This window comes from Tamandua tetradactyla, chromosome 12 (assembly GCF_023851605.1).
Source record: "Tamandua tetradactyla isolate mTamTet1 chromosome 12, mTamTet1.pri, whole genome shotgun sequence".
Taxonomy (NCBI): Eukaryota; Metazoa; Chordata; class Mammalia; order Pilosa; family Myrmecophagidae; genus Tamandua; species Tamandua tetradactyla.
The window spans coordinates 20,014,031-20,031,363 of record NC_135338.1 but is presented as its reverse complement, the minus strand read 5'-3'; the positions used below and the strand labels follow the sequence as shown (position 1 = coordinate 20,031,363).

The following is a 17,333-nucleotide window of genomic DNA, read 5'->3' as shown; positions in this document are numbered from 1 at the left end:
CAGGAGTGCGGACCCAGCCCGGCCCGTGGAGATGGTGAGTTTGCCCCACAGGCCGAGGATGGGCTTTCCAGTTTTTTGCAGGGCAGAGCCATTCGATGTCAGGCCTTGGCGAGCGGGAAGCCCACTCCCTGGGGTTTGGGGAGAGCCTGGCTGCCACCACATGGTGGGGTTGAGCATGGGCCACGGAGACGGCGCTTGGCCCGGGTGCAGCCCCCATGCTGGGAGAGGGTGGTGCCAAGAAAAAGGTGTTCTCCCCAGTGTTCCCCCAAGTTGCCTTTGGAGAGAGGCAGAGCTGCGCGTAGGCCTCTGGAAGGGGTGGGACTGCTGCTTTCAGAAGCCCCAAGGACGAATGGCTTTCCAACTTTGAAATCTGATGGACTTTGCTCCTGCAGGTTTTTGGAACTGCTTGGGTCCCGTGTCCCCTGGGTTCCCTTCACCCTAGGGGAATGCATATGTATGTCCGATGACTGTTCCTCCTTTGTACGTTGGCCGCAAATGACTTGTGTTGGGTTGTTGCAGGTCTAAAGCCAGAGGTTAATTTGTCCTTAGAAAGACCGGGCCCACAAGTAACTTCCATAGGAGATTGTCCGTTTCTCACATTGTGTTTCATGTCTTTTGCTACCGAAGCGGTTTAATGTTCTCTGACATTGTTATGGATGCATGTAATTTGTGCATGGGAAAAAAATTTCCTTTTTTGGGTCCAAACGGTGCAATGTGCCGATTGGAAAGGGTGCGTGTCCCCTAGAGCAGCTGTGTCCTAATTTGTGTCCTCTTTCCTCAGGGCAGAATCGTCCGTGTTCAGTTCTGTGTGTTTGAAAGTGTCATGAGGTCGTCTCCCTGGAGGGGTGATGTACTCCAGAGTGGTTGTCAAGCTGGATTAGGTGACGACATGTCTCCAGCCATTTGGGTGTGTCTTGGTAGGTTTCTGGACACGCGTCAAGGAGGAAGCATTTTGGAGAAGGAAAGATCCAGAGAGTGCAGAGCAGAAAGACATGGCCACGAGGAGCAGAATCCAGCCGCCAGCGACTTTTGGCCGTGAAGAAGGAACGTGCCTCCCAGGGAGCTTCCTGAAATAAGAAGCCAGGAGAAGATGCTCGGTGATGACGCTGTGCTTGCCACGGGCCCTGACCGATGCGAGAGGCACCCTGAGCGTGTTCACCATTCGCCTTTGCAGGCGAGAAGGAGACCCTGACTGCGTTGACCGTGGGCCTTGTGCGTTGCGAGAGAAACCCTGAAGTTCATCGGGGCTGTTGAACCAAGGTGTCTTTCCCTGGATGCCTGTGATTGGACATTTGTGTGGACTTGCTTTTCTTGGGCCATTTTCTCAGCCTTAGGCCTGTCACCTCGCAGCTTCTTCAACCCGCCGTTTGAAAAGCCACTCCGCCTCTGGTATTTTGCATCCCTGCAGCTGGCGAAGTGGAAGAGATTTTGGTACCGGAGGGTGGGGTGCTGCTGCTGTAGTTTGCAAATACCAAAGATGTTGGAATGGCTTTTGAAATGGATCAGGGGAAGAATCTGGGAGAATGTGCAAATCTTTTATGAGAAGGCCTAGAATGCTGTGAAGAGACTGTTGTGAGAAATATGGACTCTCAAGATCCCTGTGACGAGGCCGTCGAGCGAAATGAGGCATGGGTTTTTGCAAACTGGAAGGGAGGCGATCCTTGTTTTCAGAGAGCAGGTCATCGGGCCGAATGGACTAGTGGCTTTGTCTGGCATGTAGATTTTCAATGCCATGAACTTGGATAGTTAGCAGAAGAGCTCTCCGAATTCCCTGTGGAAAGTGCATCCTGGTTTCTCGTCACAGCTTGTCGTGAAGTGCGACCAGAGAGAGAGAAGCTGAGACTTGAACTCTCGGGTAGTGAGAAACCGGAAGTTGACGTTGCGGCAACTTCTGGGCGTGCTGGCAGGGAGAGCCCAGACAACAGTGCTCCGTGTGAGGATGGGATCAGTCAGTCTTCTCAGAGGAAACCAGGTTCGGACATGGAGTTCTCCAGGAAGGATTTGTGGAAACTCCTTCTGTCTGCTGAGCATGCTGCAAGGCTCCTGCCTAGAGGGCCAGCGAGAGTGCTGGGGGTACCTTTAGAAAGCGAGCCAGTGTTGGTCGGGACTGTGTATTTCAGAGGAGGGACCAGTGGCAGGAAACTAACTTCAGAGGCAAAACCATGGAGGCTGAGGTCCGACGTCGAGACACCTCGGGCCAGGAGTGCGGACCCAGCCCGGCCCGTGGAGATGGTGAGTTTGCCCCACAGGCCGAGGATGGGCTTTCCAGTTTTTTGCAGGGCAGAGCCATTCGATGTCAGGCCTTGGCGAGCGGGAAGCCCACTCCCTGGGGTTTGGGGAGAGCCTGGCTGCCACCACATGGTGGGGTTGAGCATGGGCCACGGAGACGGCGCTTGGCCCGGGTGCAGCCCCCATGCTGGGAGAGGGTGGTGCCAAGAAAAAGGTGTTCTCCCCAGTGTTCCCCCAAGTTGCCTTTGGAGAGAGGCAGAGCTGCGCGTAGGCCTCTGGAAGGGGTGGGACTGCTGCTTTCAGAAGCCCCAAGGACGAATGGCTTTCCAACTTTGAAATCTGATGGACTTTGCTCCTGCAGGTTTTTGGAACTGCTTGGGTCCTGTGTCCCCTGGGTTCCCTTCACCCTTCGGGAATGCATATGTATGTCCGATGACTGTTCCTCCTTTGTACGCTGGCCGCAAATGACTTGTGTTGGGTTGTTCCAGGTCTAAAGCCAGAGGTTAATTTGGCCTTAGAAAGACCGGGCCCACAAGTAACTTCCATAGGAGATTGTCCGTTTCTCACATTGTGTTTCATGTCTTTTGCTACCGAAGCGGTTTAATGTTCTCTGACATTGTTATGGATGCATGTATTTTGTGCATGGGAAAAGACTTCCTTTTTTGGGTCCAAACGGTGCAATATGCCGATTGGAAAGGGTGCGTGTCCCCTAGAGCAGCTGTGTCCTAATTTGTATCCTCTTTCCTCAGGGCAGAATCATCCGTGTTCAGTTCTGTATGTTTGAAAGTGTCATGAGGTCGTCTCCCTGGAGGGGTGATGTACTCCAGAGTGGTTGTCAAGCTGGATTAGGTGACGACATGTCTCCAGCCATTTGGGTGTGTCTTGGTAGGTTTCTGGACACGCGTCAAGGAGGAAGCATTTTGGAGAAGGAAAGATCCAGAGAGTGCAGAGCAGAAAGACATGGCCACGAGGAGCAGAATCCAGCCGCCAGCGACTTTTGTCCGTGAGGAAGGAACGTGCCTCCCAGGGAGCTTCCTGAAATAAGAAGCCAGGAGAAGATGCTCGGTGATGACGCTGTGCTTGCCACGGGCCCTGACCGATGCGAGAGGCACCCTGAGCGTGTTCACCATTCGCCTTTGCAGGCGAGAAGGAGACCCTGACTGCGTTGACCGTGGGCCTTGTGCGTTGCGAGAGAAACCCTGAAGTTCATCGGGGCTGTTGAACCAAGGTGTCTTTCCCTGGATGCCTGTGATTGGACATTTGTGTGGACTTGCTTTTCCTGGGCCATTTTCTCAGCCTTAGGCCTGTAACCTCGCAGCTTCTTCAACCCGCCGTTTGAAAAGCCACTCCGCCTCTGGTATTTTGCATCCCTGCAGCTGGCGAAGTGGAAGAGATTTTGGTACCGGAGGGTGGGGTGCTGCTGCTGTAGTTTGCAAATACCCAAGATGTTGGAATGGCTTTTGAAATGGATCAGGGGAAGAATCTGGGAGAATGTGCAAATCCTTTATGAGAAGGCCTAGAATGCTGTGAAGAGACTGTTGTGAGAAATATGGACTCTCAAGATCCCTGTGACGAGGCCGTCGAGCGAAATGAGGCATGGGTTTTTGCAAACTGGAAGGGAGGCGATCCTTGTTTTCAGAGAGCAGGGCATCGGGCCGAATGGACTAGTGGCTTTGTCTGGCATGTAGATTTTCAATGCCATGAACTTGGATAGTTAGCAGAAGAGCTCTCCGAATTCCCTGTGGAAAGTGCATCCTGGTTTCTCGTCACAGCTTGTCGTGAAGTGCGACCAGAGAGAGAGAAGCTGAGACTTGAACTCTCGGGTAGTGAGAAACCGCAAGTTGACGTTGCGGCAACTTCTGGGCGTGCTGGCAGGGAGAGCCCAGACAACAGTGCTCCGTGTGAGGATGGGATCAGTCAGTCTTCTCAGAGGAAACCAGGTTCGGACATGGAGTTCTCCAGGAAGGATTTGTGGAAACTCCTTCTGTCTGATGAGCATGCTGCAAGGCTCCTGCCTAGAGGGCCAGCGAGAGTGCTGGGGGTACCTTTAGAAAGCGAGCCAGTGTTGGTCGGGACTGTGTATTTCAGAGGAGGGACCAGTGGCAGGAAACTAACTTCAGAGGCAAAAGCATGGAGGCTGAGGTCCGACGTCGAGACACCTCGGGCCAGGAGTGCGGACCCAGCCCGGCCCGTGGAGATGGTGAGTTTGCCCCACAGGCCGAGGATGGGCTTTCCAGTTTTTTGCAGGGCAGAGCCATTCGATGTCAGGCCTTGGCGAGCGGGAAGCCCACTCCCTGGGGTTTGGGGAGAGTCTGGCTGCCACCACATGGTGGGGTTGAGCGTGGGCCACGGAGACGGCGCTTGGCCCGGGTGCAGCCCCCATGCTGGGAGAGGGTGGTGCCAAGAAAAAGGTGTTCTCCCCAGTGTTCCCCCAAGTTGCCTTTGGAGAGAGGCAGAGCTGCGCGTAGGCCTCTGGAAGGGGTGGGACTGCTGCTTTCAGAAGCCCCAAGGACGAATGGCTTTCCAACTTTGCAATCTGATGGACTTTGCTCCTGCAGGTTTTTGGAACTGCTTGGGTCCCGTGTCCCCTGGGTTCCCTTCACCCTAGGGGAATGCATATGTATGTCCGATGACTGTTCCTCCTTTGTACGCTGGCCGCGAATGACTTGTGTTGGGTTGTTGCAGGTCTAAAGCCAGAGGTTAATTTGGCCTTAGAAAGACCGGGCCCACAAGTAACTTCCATAGGAGATTGTCCGTTTCTCACATTGTGTTTCATGTCTTTTGCTACCGAAGCGGTTTAGTGTTCTCTGACATTGTTATGGATGCATGTAATTTGTGCATGGGAAAAAATTTCCTTTTTTGGGTCCAAACGGTGCAATGTGCCGATTGGAAAGGGTGCGTGTCCCCTAGAGCAGCTGTGTCCTAATTTGTATCCTCTTTCCTCAGGGCAGAATCATCCCTGTTCAGTTCTGTATGTTTGAAAGTGTCATGAGGTCGTCTCCCTGGAGGGGTGATGTACTCCAGATTGGTTGTCAAGCTGGATTAGGTGACGACATGTCTCCAGCCATTTGGGTGTGTCTTGGTAGGTTTCTGGACACGCGTCAAGGAGGAAGCATTTTGGAGAAGGAAAGATCCAGAGAGTGCAGAGCAGAAAGACATGGCCACGAGGAGCAGAATCCAGCCACAAGCGACTTTTGTCCGTGAAGAAGGAACGTGCCTCCCAGGGAGCTTCCTGAAACAAGCCAGGAGAAGATGCTCGGTGATGACGCTGTGCTTGCCACGGGCCCTGACCGATGCGAGAGGCACCCTGAGCGTGTTCACCATTCGCCTTTGCAGGCGAGAAGGAGACCCTGACTGCGTTGACCGTGGGCCTTGTGCGTTGCGAGAGAAACCCTGAAGTTCATCGGGGCTGTTGAACCAAGGTGTCTTTCCCTGGATGCCTGTGATTGGACATTTGTGTGGACTTGCTTTTCTTGGGCCATTTTCTCAGCCTTAGGCCTGTCACCTCGCAGCTTCTTCAACCCGCCGTTTGAAAAGCCACTCCGCCTCTGGTATTTTGCATCCCTGCAGCTGGCGAAGTGGAAGAGATTTTGGTACCGGAGGGTGGGGTGCTGCTGCTGTAGTTTGCAAATACCAAAGATGTTGGAATGGCTTTTGAAATGGATCAGGGGAAGAATCTGGGAGAATGTGCAAATCTTTTATGAGAAGGCCTAGAATGCTGTGAAGAGACTGTTGTGAGAAATATGGACTCTCAAGATCCCTGTGACGAGGCCGTCGAGCGAAATGAGGCATGGGTTTTTGCAAACTGGAAGGGAGGCGATCCTTGTTTTCAGAGAGCAGGGCATCGGGCCGAATGGACTAGTGGCTTTGTCTGGCATGTAGATTTTCAATGCCATGAACTTGGATAGTTAGCAGAAGAGCTCTCCGAATTCCCTGTGGAAAGTGCATCCTGGTTTCTCGTCACAGCTTGTCGTGAAGTGCGACCAGAGAGAGAGAAGCTGAGACTTGAACTCTCGGGTAGTGAGAAACCGGAAGTTGACGTTGCGGCAACTTCTGGGCGTGCTGGCAGGGAGAGCCCAGACAACAGTGCTCCGTGTGAGGATGGGATCAGTCAGTCTTCTCAGAGGAAACCAGGTTCGGACATGGAGTTCTCCAGGAAGGATTTGTGGAAACTCCTTCTGTCTGCTGAGCATGCTGCAAGGCTCCTGCCTAGAGGGCCAGCGAGAGTGCTGGGGGTACCTTTAGAAAGCGAGCCAGTGTTGGTCGGGACTGTGTATTTCAGAGGAGGGACCAGTGGCAGGAAACTAACTTCAGAGGCAAAAGCATGGAGGCTGAGGTCCGACGTCGAGACACCTCGGGCCAGGAGTGCGGACCCAGCCCGGCCCGTGGAGATGGTGAGTTTGCCCCACAGGCCGAGGATGGGCTTTCCAGTTTTTTGCAGGGCAGAGCCATTCGATGTCAGGCCTTGGCGAGCGGGAAGCCCACTCCCTGGGGTTTGGGGAGAGCCTGGCTGCCACCACATGGTGGGGTTGAGCATGGGCCACGGAGACGGCGCTTGGCCCGGGTGCAGCCCCCATGCTGGGAGAGGGTGGTGCCAAGAAAAAGGTGTTCTCCCCAGTGTTCCCCCAAGTTGCCTTTGGAGAGAGGCAGAGCTGCGCGTAGGCCTCTGGAAGGGGTGGGACTGCTGCTTTCAGAAGCCCCAAGGACGAATGGCTTTCCAACTTTGAAATCTGATGGACTTTGCTCCTGCAGGTTTTTGGAACTGCTTGGGTCCTGTGTCCCCTGGGTTCCCTTCACCCTTCGGGAATGCATATGTATGTCCGATGACTGTTCCTCCTTTGTACGTTGGCCGCAAATGACTTGTGTTGGGTTGTTGCAGGTCTAAAGCCAGAGGTTAATTTGGCCTTAGAAAGACCGGGCCCACAAGTAACTTCCATAGGAGATTGTCCGTTTCTCACATTGTGTTTCATGTCTTTTGCTACCGAAGCGGTTTAATGTTCTCTGACATTGTTATGGATGCAAGTATTTTGTGCATGGGAAAAAGACTTCCTTTTTTGGGTCCAAACGGTGGAATATGCCGATTGGAAAGGGTGCGTGTCCCCTAGAGCAGCTGTGTCCTAATTTGTATCCTCTTTCCTCAGGGCAGAATCATCCCTGTTCAGTTCTGTATGTTTGAAAGTGTCATGAGGTCGTCTCCCTGGAGGGGTGATGTACTCCAGATTGGTTGTCAAGCTGGATTAGGTGACGACATGTCTCCAGCCATTTGGGTGTGTCTTGGTAGGTTTCTGGACACGCGTCAAGGAGGAAGCATTTTGGAGAAGGAAAGATCCAGAGAGTGCAGAGCAGAAAGACATGGCCACGAGGAGCAGAATCCAGCCGCCAGCGACTTTTGGCCGTGAAGAAGGAACGTGCCTCCCAGGGAGCTTCCTGAAACAAGAAGCCAGGAGAAGATGCTCGGTGATGACGCTGTGCTTGCCACGGGCCCTGCCCGATGCGAGAGGCACCCTGAGCGTGTTCACCATTCGCCTTTGCAGGCGAGAAGGAGACCCTGACTGCGTTGACCGTGGGCCTTGTGCGTTGCGAGAGAAACCCTGAAGTTCATCGGGGCTGTTGAACCAAGGTGTCTTTCCCTGGATGCCTGTGATTGGACATTTGTGTGGACTTGCTTTTCTTGGGCCATTTTCTCAGCCTTAGGCCTGTCACCTCGCAGCTTCTTCAACCCGCCGTTTGAAAAGCCACTCCGCCTCTGGTATTTTGCATCCCTGCAGCTGGCGAAGTGGAAGAGATTTTGGTACCGGAGGGTGGGGTGCTGCTGCTGTAGTTTGCAAATACCCAAGATGTTGGAATGGCTTTTGAAATGGATCAGGGGAAGAATCTGGGAGAATGTGCAAATCTTTATGAGAAGGCCTAGAATGCTGTGAAGAGACTGTTGTGAGAAATATGGACTCTCAAGATCCCTGTGACGAGGCCGTCGAGCGAAATGAGGCATGGGTTTTTGCAAACTGGAAGGGAGGCGATCCTTGTTTTCAGAGAGCAGGTCATCGGGCCGAATGGACTAGTGGCTTTGTCTGGCATGTAGATTTTCAATGCCATGAACTTGGATAGTTAGCAGAAGAGCTCTCCGAATTCCCTGTGGAAAGTGCATCCTGGTTTCTCGTCACAGCTTGTCGTGAAGTGCGACCAGAGAGAGAGAAGCTGAGACTTGAACTCTCGGGTAGTGAGAAACCGGAAGTTGACGTTGCGGCAACTTCTGGGCGTGCTGGCAGGGAGAGCCCAGACAACAGTGCTCCGTGTGAGGATGGGATCAGTCAGTCTTCTCAGAGGAAACCAGGTTCGGACATGGAGTTCTCCAGGAAGGATTTGTGGAAACTCCTTCTGTCTGCTGAGCATGCTGCAAGGCTCCTGCCTAGAGGGCCAGCGAGAGTGCTGGGGGTACCTTTAGAAAGCGAGCCAGTGTTGGTCGGGACTGTGTATTTCAGAGGAGGGACCAGTGGCAGGAAACTAACTTCAGAGGCAAAAGCATGGAGGCTGAGGTCCGACGTCGAGACACCTCGGGCCAGGAGTGCGGACCCAGCCCGGCCCGTGGAGATGGTGAGTTTGCCCCACAGGCCGAGGATGGGCTTTCCAGTTTTTTGCAGGGCAGAGCCATTCGATGTCAGGCCTTGGCGAGCGGGAAGCCCACTCCCTGGGGTTTGGGGAGAGCCTGGCTGCCACCACATGGTGGGGTTGAGCATGGGCCACGGAGACGGCGCTTGGCCCGGGTGCAGCCCCCATGCTGGGAGAGGGTGGTGCCAAGAAAAAGGTGTTCTCCCCAGTGTTCCCCCAAGTTGCCTTTGGAGAGAGGCAGAGCTGCGCGTAGGCCTCTGGAAGGGGTGGGACTGCTGCTTTCAGAAGCCCCAAGGACGAATGGCTTTCCAACTTTGCAATCTGATGGACTTTGCTCCTGCAGGTTTTTGGAACTGCTTGGGTCCCGTGTCCCCTGGGTTCCCTTCACCCTAGGGGAATGCATATGTATGTCCGATGACTGTTCCTCCTTTGTACGCTGGCCGCGAATGACTTGTGTTGGGTTGTTGCAGGTCTAAAGCCAGAGGTTAATTTGGCCTTAGAAAGACCGGGCCCACAAGTAACTTCCATAGGAGATTGTCCGTTTCTCACATTGTGTTTCATGTCTTTTGCTACCGAAGCGGTTTAGTGTTCTCTGACATTGTTATGGATGCATGTAATTTGTGCATGGGAAAAAATTTCCTTTTTTGGGTCCAAACGGTGGAATATGCCGATTGGAAAGGGTGCGTGTCCCCTAGAGCAGCTGTGTCCTAATTTGTATCCTCTTTCCTCAGGGCAGAATCATCCCTGTTCAGTTCTGTATGTTTGAAAGTGTCATGAGGTCGTCTCCCTGGAGGGGTGATGTACTCCAGATTGGTTGTCAAGCTGGATTAGGTGACGACATGTCTCCAGCCATTTGGGTGTGTCTTGGTAGGTTTCTGGACACGCGTCAAGGAGGAAGCATTTTGGAGAAGGAAAGATCCAGAGAGTGCAGAGCAGAAAGACATGGCCACGAGGAGCAGAGTCCAGCCGCCAGCGACTTTTGGCTGTGAAGAAGGAACGTGCCTCCCAGGGAGCTTCCTGAAACAGGAAGCCAGGAGAAGATGCTCGGTGATGACGCTGTGCTTGCCACGGGCCCTGCCCGATGCGAGAGGCACCCTGAGCGTGTTCACCATTCGCCTTTGCAGCTGAGAAGGAGACCCTGACTGCGTTGACCGTGGGCCTTGTGCGTTGCGAGAGAAACCCTGAAGTTCATCGGGGCTGTTGAACCAAGGTGTCTTTCCCTGGATGCCTGTGATTGGACATTTGTGTGGACTTGCTTTTCTTGGGCCATTTTCTCAGCCTTAGGCCTGTCACCTCGCAGCTTCTTCAACCCGCCGTTTGAAAAGCCACTCCGCCTCTGGTATTTTGCATCCCTGCAGCTGGCGAAGTGGAAGAGATTTTGGTACCGGAGGGTGGGGTGCTGCTGCTGTAGTTTGCAAATACCAAAGATGTTGGAATGGCTTTTGAAATGGACCAGGGGAAGAATCTGGGAGAATGTGCAAATCTTTTATGAGAAGGCCTAGAATGCTGTGAAGAGACTGTTGTGAGAAATATGGACTCTCAAGATCCCTGTGACGAGGCCGTCGAGCGAAATGAGGCATGGGTTTTTGCAAACTGGAAGGGAGGCGATCCTTGTTTTCAGAGAGCAGGTCATCGGGCCGAATGGACTAGTGGCTTTGTCTGGCATGTAGATTTTCAATGCCATGAACTTGGATAGTTAGCAGAAGAGCTCTCCGAATTCCCTGTGGAAAGTGCATCCTGGTTTCTCGTCACAGCTTGTCGTGAAGTGCGACCAGAGAGAGAGAAGCTGAGACTTGAACTCTCGGGTAGTGAGAAACCGGAAGTTGACGTTGCGGCAACTTCTGGGCGTGCTGGCAGGGAGAGCCCAGACAACAGTGCTCCGTGTGAGGATGGGATCAGTCAGTCTTCTCAGAGGAAACCAGGTTCGGACATGGAGTTCTCCAGGAAGGATTTGTGGAAACTCCTTCTGTCTGCTGAGCATGCTGCAAGGCTCCTGCCTAGAGGGCCAGCGAGAGTGCTGGGGGTACCTTTAGAAAGCGAGCCAGTGTTGGTCGGGACTGTGTATTTCAGAGGAGGGACCAGTGGCAGGAAACTAAGTTCAGAGGCAAAAGCATGGAGGCTGAGGTCCGACGTCGAGACACCTCGGGCCAGGAGTGCGGACCCAGCCCGGCCCGTGGAGATGGTGAGTTTGCCCCACAGGCCGAGGATGGGCTTTCCAGTTTTTTGCAGGGCAGAGCCATTCGATGTCAGGCCTTGGCGAGCGGGAAGCCCACTCCCTGGGGTTTGGGGAGAGCCTGGCTGCCACCACATGGTGGGGTTGAGCATGGGCCACGGAGACGGCGCTTGGCCCGGGTGCAGCCCCCATGCTGGGAGAGGGTGGTGCCAAGAAAAAGGTGTTCTCCCCAGTGTTCCCCCAAGTTGCCTTTGGAGAGAGGCAGAGCTGCGCGTAGGCCTCTGGAAGGGGTGGGACTGCTGCTTTCAGAAGCCCCAAGGACGAATGGCTTTCCAACTTTGAAATCTGATGGACTTTGCTCCTGCAGGTTTTTGGAACTGCTTGGGTCCCGTGTCCCCTGGGTTCCCTTCACCCTAGGGGAATGCATATGTATGTCCGATGACTGTTCCTCCTTTGTACGCTGGCCGCAAATGACTTGTGTTGGGTTGTTGCAGGTCTAAAGCCAGAGGTTAATTTGGCCTTAGAAAGACCGGGCCCGCAAGTAACTTCCATAGGAGATTGTCCGTTTCTCACATTGTGTTTCATGTCTTTTGCTACCGAAGCGGTTTAGTGTTCTCTGACATTGTTATGGATGCATGTAATTTGTGCATGGGAAAAAATTTCCTTTTTTGGGTCCAAACGGTGCAATATGCCGATTGGAAAGGGTGCGTGTCCCCTAGAGCAGCTGTGTCCTAATTTGTATCCTCTTTCCTCAGGGCAGAATCATCCGTGTTCAGTTGTGTATGTTTGAAAGTGTCATGAGGTCGTCTCCCTGGAGGGGTGATGTACTCCAGAGCGGTTGTCAAGCTGGATTAGGTGACGACATGTCTCCAGCCATTTGGGTGTGTCTTGGTAGGTTTCTGGACACGCGTCAAGGAGGAAGCGTTTTGGAGAAGGAAAGATCCAGAGAGTGCAGAGCAGAAAGACATGGCCACGAGGAGCAGAATCCAGCCGCCAGCGACTTTTGTCCGTGAAGAAGGAACGTGCCTCCCAGGGAGCTTCCTGAAACAAGAAGCCAGGAGAAGATGCTCGGTGATGACGCTGTGCTTGCCACGGGCCCTGACCGATGCGAGAGGCACCCTGAGCGTGTTCACCATTCGCCTTTGCAGGCGAGAAGGAGACCCTGACTGCGTTGACCGTGGGCCTTGTGCGTTGCGAGAGAAACCCTGAAGTTCATCGGGGCTGTTGAACCAAGGTGTCTTTCCCTGGATGCCTGTGATTGGACATTTGTGTGGACTTGCTTTTCTTGGGCCATTTTCTCAGCCTTAGGCCTGTCACCTCGCAGCTTCTTCAACCCGCCGTTTGAAAAGCCACTCCGCCTCTGGTATTTTGCATCCCTGCAGCTGGCGAAGTGGAAGAGATTTTGGTACCGGAGGGTGGGGTGCTGCTGCTGTAGTTTGCAAATACCCAAGATGTTGGAATGGCTTTTGAAATGGATCAGGGGAAGAATCTGGGAGAATGTGCAAATCCTTTATGAGAAGGCCTAGAATGCTGTGAAGAGACTGTTGTGAGAAATATGGACTCTCAAGATCCCTGTGACGAGGCCGTCGAGCGAAATGAGGCATGGGTTTTTGCAAACTGGAAGGGAGGCGATCCTTGTTTTCAGAGAGCAGGTCATCGGGCCGAATGGACTAGTGGCTTAGTCTGGCATGTAGATTTTCAATGCCATGAACTTGGATAGTTAGCAGAAGAGCTCTCCGAATTCCCTGTGGAAAGTGCATCCTGGTTTCTCGTCACAGCTTGTCGTGAAGTGCGACCAGAGAGAGAGAAGCTGAGACTTGAACTCTCGGGTAGTGAGAAACCGGAAGTTGACGTTGCGGCAACTTCTGGGCGTGCTGGCAGGGAGAGCCCAGACAACAGTGCTCCGTGTGAGGATGGGATCAGTCAGTCTTCTCAGAGGAAACCAGGTTCGGACATGGAGTTCTCCAGGAAGGATTTGTGGAAACTCCTTCTGTCTGCTGAGCATGCTGCAAGGCTCCTGCCTAGAGGGCCAGCGAGAGTGCTGGGGGTACCTGTAGAAAGCGAGCCAGTGTTGGTCGGGACTGTGTATTTCAGAGGAGGGACCAGTGGCAGGAAACTAACTTCAGAGGCAAAACCATGGAGGCTGAGGTCCGACGTCGAGACACCTCGGGCCAGGAGTGCGGACCCAGCCCGGCCCGTGGAGATGGTGAGTTTGCCCCACAGGCCGAGGATGGGCTTTCCAGTTTTTTGCAGGGCAGAGCCATTCGATGTCAGGCCTTGGCGAGCGGGAAGCCCACTCCCTGGGGTTTGGGGAGAGCCTGGCTGCCACCACATGGTGGGGTTGAGCATGGGCCACGGAGACGGCGCTTGGCCCGGGTGCAGCCCCCATGCTGGGAGAGGGTGGTGCCAAGAAAAAGGTGTTCTCCCCAGTGTTCCCCCAAGTTGCCTTTGGAGAGGGGCAGAGCTGCGCGTAGGCCTCTGGAAGGGGTGGGACTGCTGCTTTCAGAAGCCCCCAGGACGAATGGCTTTCCAACTTTGAAATCTGATGGACTTTGCTCCTGCAGGTTTTTGGAACTGCTTGGCTCCTGTGTCCCCTGGGTTCCCTTCACCCTAGGGGAATGCATATGTATGTCCGATGAGTGTTCCTCCTTTGTACGTTGGCCGCAAATGCCTTTTGTGTTGGGTTGTTCCAGGTCTAAAGGCAGAGGTTAATTTGTCCTTAGAAAGACCGGGCCCGCAAGTAACTTCCATAGGAGATTGTCCGTTTCTCACATTGTGTTTCATGTCTTTTGCTACCGAAGCGGTTTAATGTTCTCTGACATTGTTATGGATGCATGTAATTTGTGCATGGGAAAAAATTTCCTTTTTTGGGTCCAAACGGTGCAATGTGCCGATTGGAAAGGGTGCGTGTCCCCTAGAGCAGCTGTGTCCTAATTTGTATCCTCTTTCCTCAGGGCAGAATCATCCGTGTTCAGTTGTGTATGTTTGAAAGTGTCATGAGGTCGTCTCCCTGGAGGGGTGATGTACTCCAGAGCGGTTGTCAAGCTGGATTAGGTGACGACATGTCTCCAGCCATTTGGGTGTGTCTTGGTAGGTTTCTGGACACGCGTCAAGGAGGAAGCATTTTGGAGAAGGAAAGATCCAGAGAGTGCAGAGCAGAAAGACATGGCCACGAGGAGCAGAATCCAGCCGCCAGCGACTTTTGGCCGTGAAGAAGGAACGTGCCTCCCAGGCAGCTTCCTGAAACAAGAAGCCAGGAGAAGATGCTCGGTGATGACGCTGTGCTTGCCACGGGCCCTGACCGATGCGAGAGGCACCCTGAGCGTGTTCACCATTCGCCTTTGCAGGCGAGAAGGAGACCCTGACTGCGTTGACCGTGGGCCTTGTGCGTTGCGAGAGAAACCCTGAAGTTCATCGGGCCTGTTGAACCAAGGTGTCTTTCCCTGGATGCCTGTGATTGGACATTTGTGTGGACTTGCTTTTCTTGGGCCATTTTCTCAGCCTTAGGCCTGTAACCTCGCAGCTTCTTCAACCCGCCGTTTGAAAAGCCACTCCGCCTCTGGTATTTTGCATCCCTGCAGCTGGCGAAGTGGAAGAGATTTTGGTACCGGAGGGTGGGGTGCTGCAGCTGTAGTTTGCAAATACCAAAGATGTTGGAATGGCTTTTGAAATGGACCAGGGGAAGAATCTGGGAGAATGTGCAAATCTTTTATGAGAAGGCCTAGAATGCTGTGAAGAGACTGTTGTGAGAAATGTGGACTCTCAAGATCCCTGTGACGAGGCCGTCGAGCGAAATGAGGCATGGGTTTTTGCAAACTGGAAGGGAGGCGATCCTTGTTTTCAGAGAGCAGGGCATCGGGCCGAATGGACTAGTGGCTTTGTCTGGCATGTAGATTTTCAATGCCATGAACTTGGATAGTTAGCAGAAGAGCTGTCCGAATTCCCTGTGGAAAGTGCATCCTGGTTTCTCGTCACAGCTTTTCGTGAGGTGCGACCGGAGAGAGAGAAGCTGAGACTTGAACTCTTGGGTAGTGAGAAACCGGAAGTTGACGTTGCGGCAACTTCTGGGCGTGCTGGCAGGGAGAGCCCAGACAACAGTGCTCCGTGTGAGGATGGGATCAGTCAGTCTTCTCAGAGGAAACCAGGTTCGGACATGGAGTTCTCCAGGAAGGATTTGTGGAAACTCCTTCTGTCTGCTGAGCATGCTGCAAGGCTCCTGCCTAGAGGGCCAGCGAGAGTGCTGGGGGTACCTTTAGAAAGCGAGCCAGTGTTGGTCGGGACTGTGTATTTCAGAGGAGGGACCAGTGGCAGGAAACTAACTTCAGAGGCAAAACCATGGAGGCTGAGGTCCGACGTCGAGACACCTCGGGCCAGGAGTGCGGACCCAGCCAAGCCCGTGGAGAGGGTGAGTTTGCCCCACAGGCCGAGGATGGGCTTTCCAGTTTGTTGCAGGGCAGAGCCATTCGATGTCAGGCCTTGCCGAGAGGGAAGCCCCCATTCCCTGGGGTTTGGGGAGAGTCTGGCTGCCACCACATGGTGGGGTTGAGCGTGGGCCACGGAGACGGCGCTTGGCCCGGGTGCAGCCCCCATGCTGGGAGAGGGTGGTGCCAAGAAAAAGGTGTTCTCCCCAGTGTTCCCCCAAGTTGCCTTTGGAGAGAGGCAGAGCTGCGCGTAGGCCTCTGGAAGGGGTGGGACTGCTGCTTTCAGAAGCCCCCAGGACGAATGGCTTTCCAACTTTGAAATCTGATGGACTTTGCTCCTGCAGGTTTTTGGAACTGCTTGGGTCCCGTGTCCCCTGGGTTCCCTTCACCCTAGGGGAATGCATATGTATGTCCGATGACTGTTCCTCCTTTGTACGCTGGCCGCAAATGACTTGTGTTGGGTTGTTGCAGGTCTAAAGGCAGAGGTTAATTTGGCCTTAGAAAGACCGGGCCCACAAGTAACTTCCATAGGAGATTGTCCGTTTCTCACATTGTGTTTCATGTCTTTTGCTACCGAAGCGGTTTAGTGTTCTCTGAGATTGTTATGGATGCATGTAATTTGTGCATGGGAAAAAATTTCCTTTTTTGGGTCCAAACGGTGCAATGTGCCGATTGGAAAGGGTGCGTGTCCCCTAGAGCAGCTGTGTCCTAATTTGTATCCTCTTTCCTCAGGGCAGAATCATCCCTGTTCAGTTCTGTATGTTTGAAAGTGTCATGAGGTCGTCTCCCTGGAGGGGTGATGTACTCCAGATTGGTTGTCAAGCTGGATTAGGTGACGATATGTCTCCAGCCATTTGTGTGTGTGTCTTGGTAGGTTTCTGGACACCCGTCAAGGAGGAAGCGTTTTGGAGAAGGAAAGATCCAGAGAGTGCAGAGCAGAAAGACATGGCCACGAGGAGCAGAGTCCAGCCGCCAGCGACTTTTGTCCGTGAAGAAGGAACGTGCCTCCCAGGGAGCTTCCTGAAACAAGAAGCCAGGAGAAGATGCTCGGTGATGACGCTGTGCTTGCCACGGGCCCTGCCCGATGCGAGAGGCACCCTGAGCGTGTTCACCAGTCGCCTGTGCAGGCGAGAAGGAGACCCTGACTGCGTTGACCGTGGGCCTTGTGCGTTGCGAGAGAAACCCTGAAGTTCATCGGGCCTGTTGAACCAAGGTGTCTTTCCCTGGATGCCTGTGATTGGACATTTGTGTGGACTTGCTTTTCTTGGGCCATTTTCTCAGCCTTAGGCCTGTAACCTCGCAGCTTCTTCAACCCGCCGTTTGAAAAGCCACTCCGCCTCTGGTATTTTGCATCCCTGCAGCTGGCGAAGTGGAAGAGATTTTGGTACCGGAGGGTGGGGTGCTGCTGCTGTAGTTTGCAAATACCCAAGATGTTGGAATGGCTTTTGAAATGGATCAGGGGAAGAATCTGGGAGAATGTGCAAATCTTTATGAGAAGGCCTAGAATGCTGTGAAGAGACTGTTGTGAGAAATATGGACTCTCAAGATCCCTGTGACGAGGCCGTCGAGCGAAATGAGGCATGGGTTTTTGCAAACTGGAAGGGAGGCGATCCTTGTTTTCAAAGAGCAGGTCATCGGGCCGAATGGACTAGTGGCTTTGTCTGGCATGTAGATTTTCAATGCCATGAACTTGGATAGTTAGCAGAAGAGCTCTCCGAATTCCCTGTGGAAAGTGCATCCTGGTTTCTCGTCACAGCTTGTCGTGAAGTGCGACCAGAGAGAGAGAAGCTGAGACTTGAACTCTCGGGTAGTGAGAAACCGGAAGTTGACGTTGCGGCAACTTCTGGGCGTGCTGGCAGGGAGAGCCCAGACAACAGTGCTCCGTGTGAGGATGGGATCAGTCA

General features: G+C 53.5%; 1 protein-coding gene across 1 annotated transcript; it reads left to right on the top strand.

Annotated features, from left to right (window-relative positions):
* Nucleotides 1-13,068: 13,068 nt before the first annotated feature.
* LOC143651849 (uncharacterized) lies at nucleotides 13,069-16,923 on the top strand. The gene is made up of 2 exons (XM_077122679.1): nucleotides 13,069-15,413; nucleotides 16,304-16,923. Exons 1-2 carry the CDS (start codon nucleotides 15,344-15,346, stop codon nucleotides 16,615-16,617), a joined length of 384 nt encoding a protein of 127 aa, XP_076978794.1. The 5' UTR covers nucleotides 13,069-15,343; the 3' UTR covers nucleotides 16,618-16,923.
* Nucleotides 16,924-17,333: the final 410 nt, after the last annotated feature.

Coding starts and splice junctions, on each gene's coding strand:
- LOC143651849 (XM_077122679.1), top strand. CDS start 15,344: ATGGAGGCTGAGGTCCGACGTCGAGACACCTCGGGCCAGGAGTGCGGA. Junction 15,414..16,303: donor CAGCCAAGCCCGTGGAGAGG/GTGAGTTTGCCC, acceptor GTGTCTTGGTAG/GTTTCTGGACACCCGTCAAG.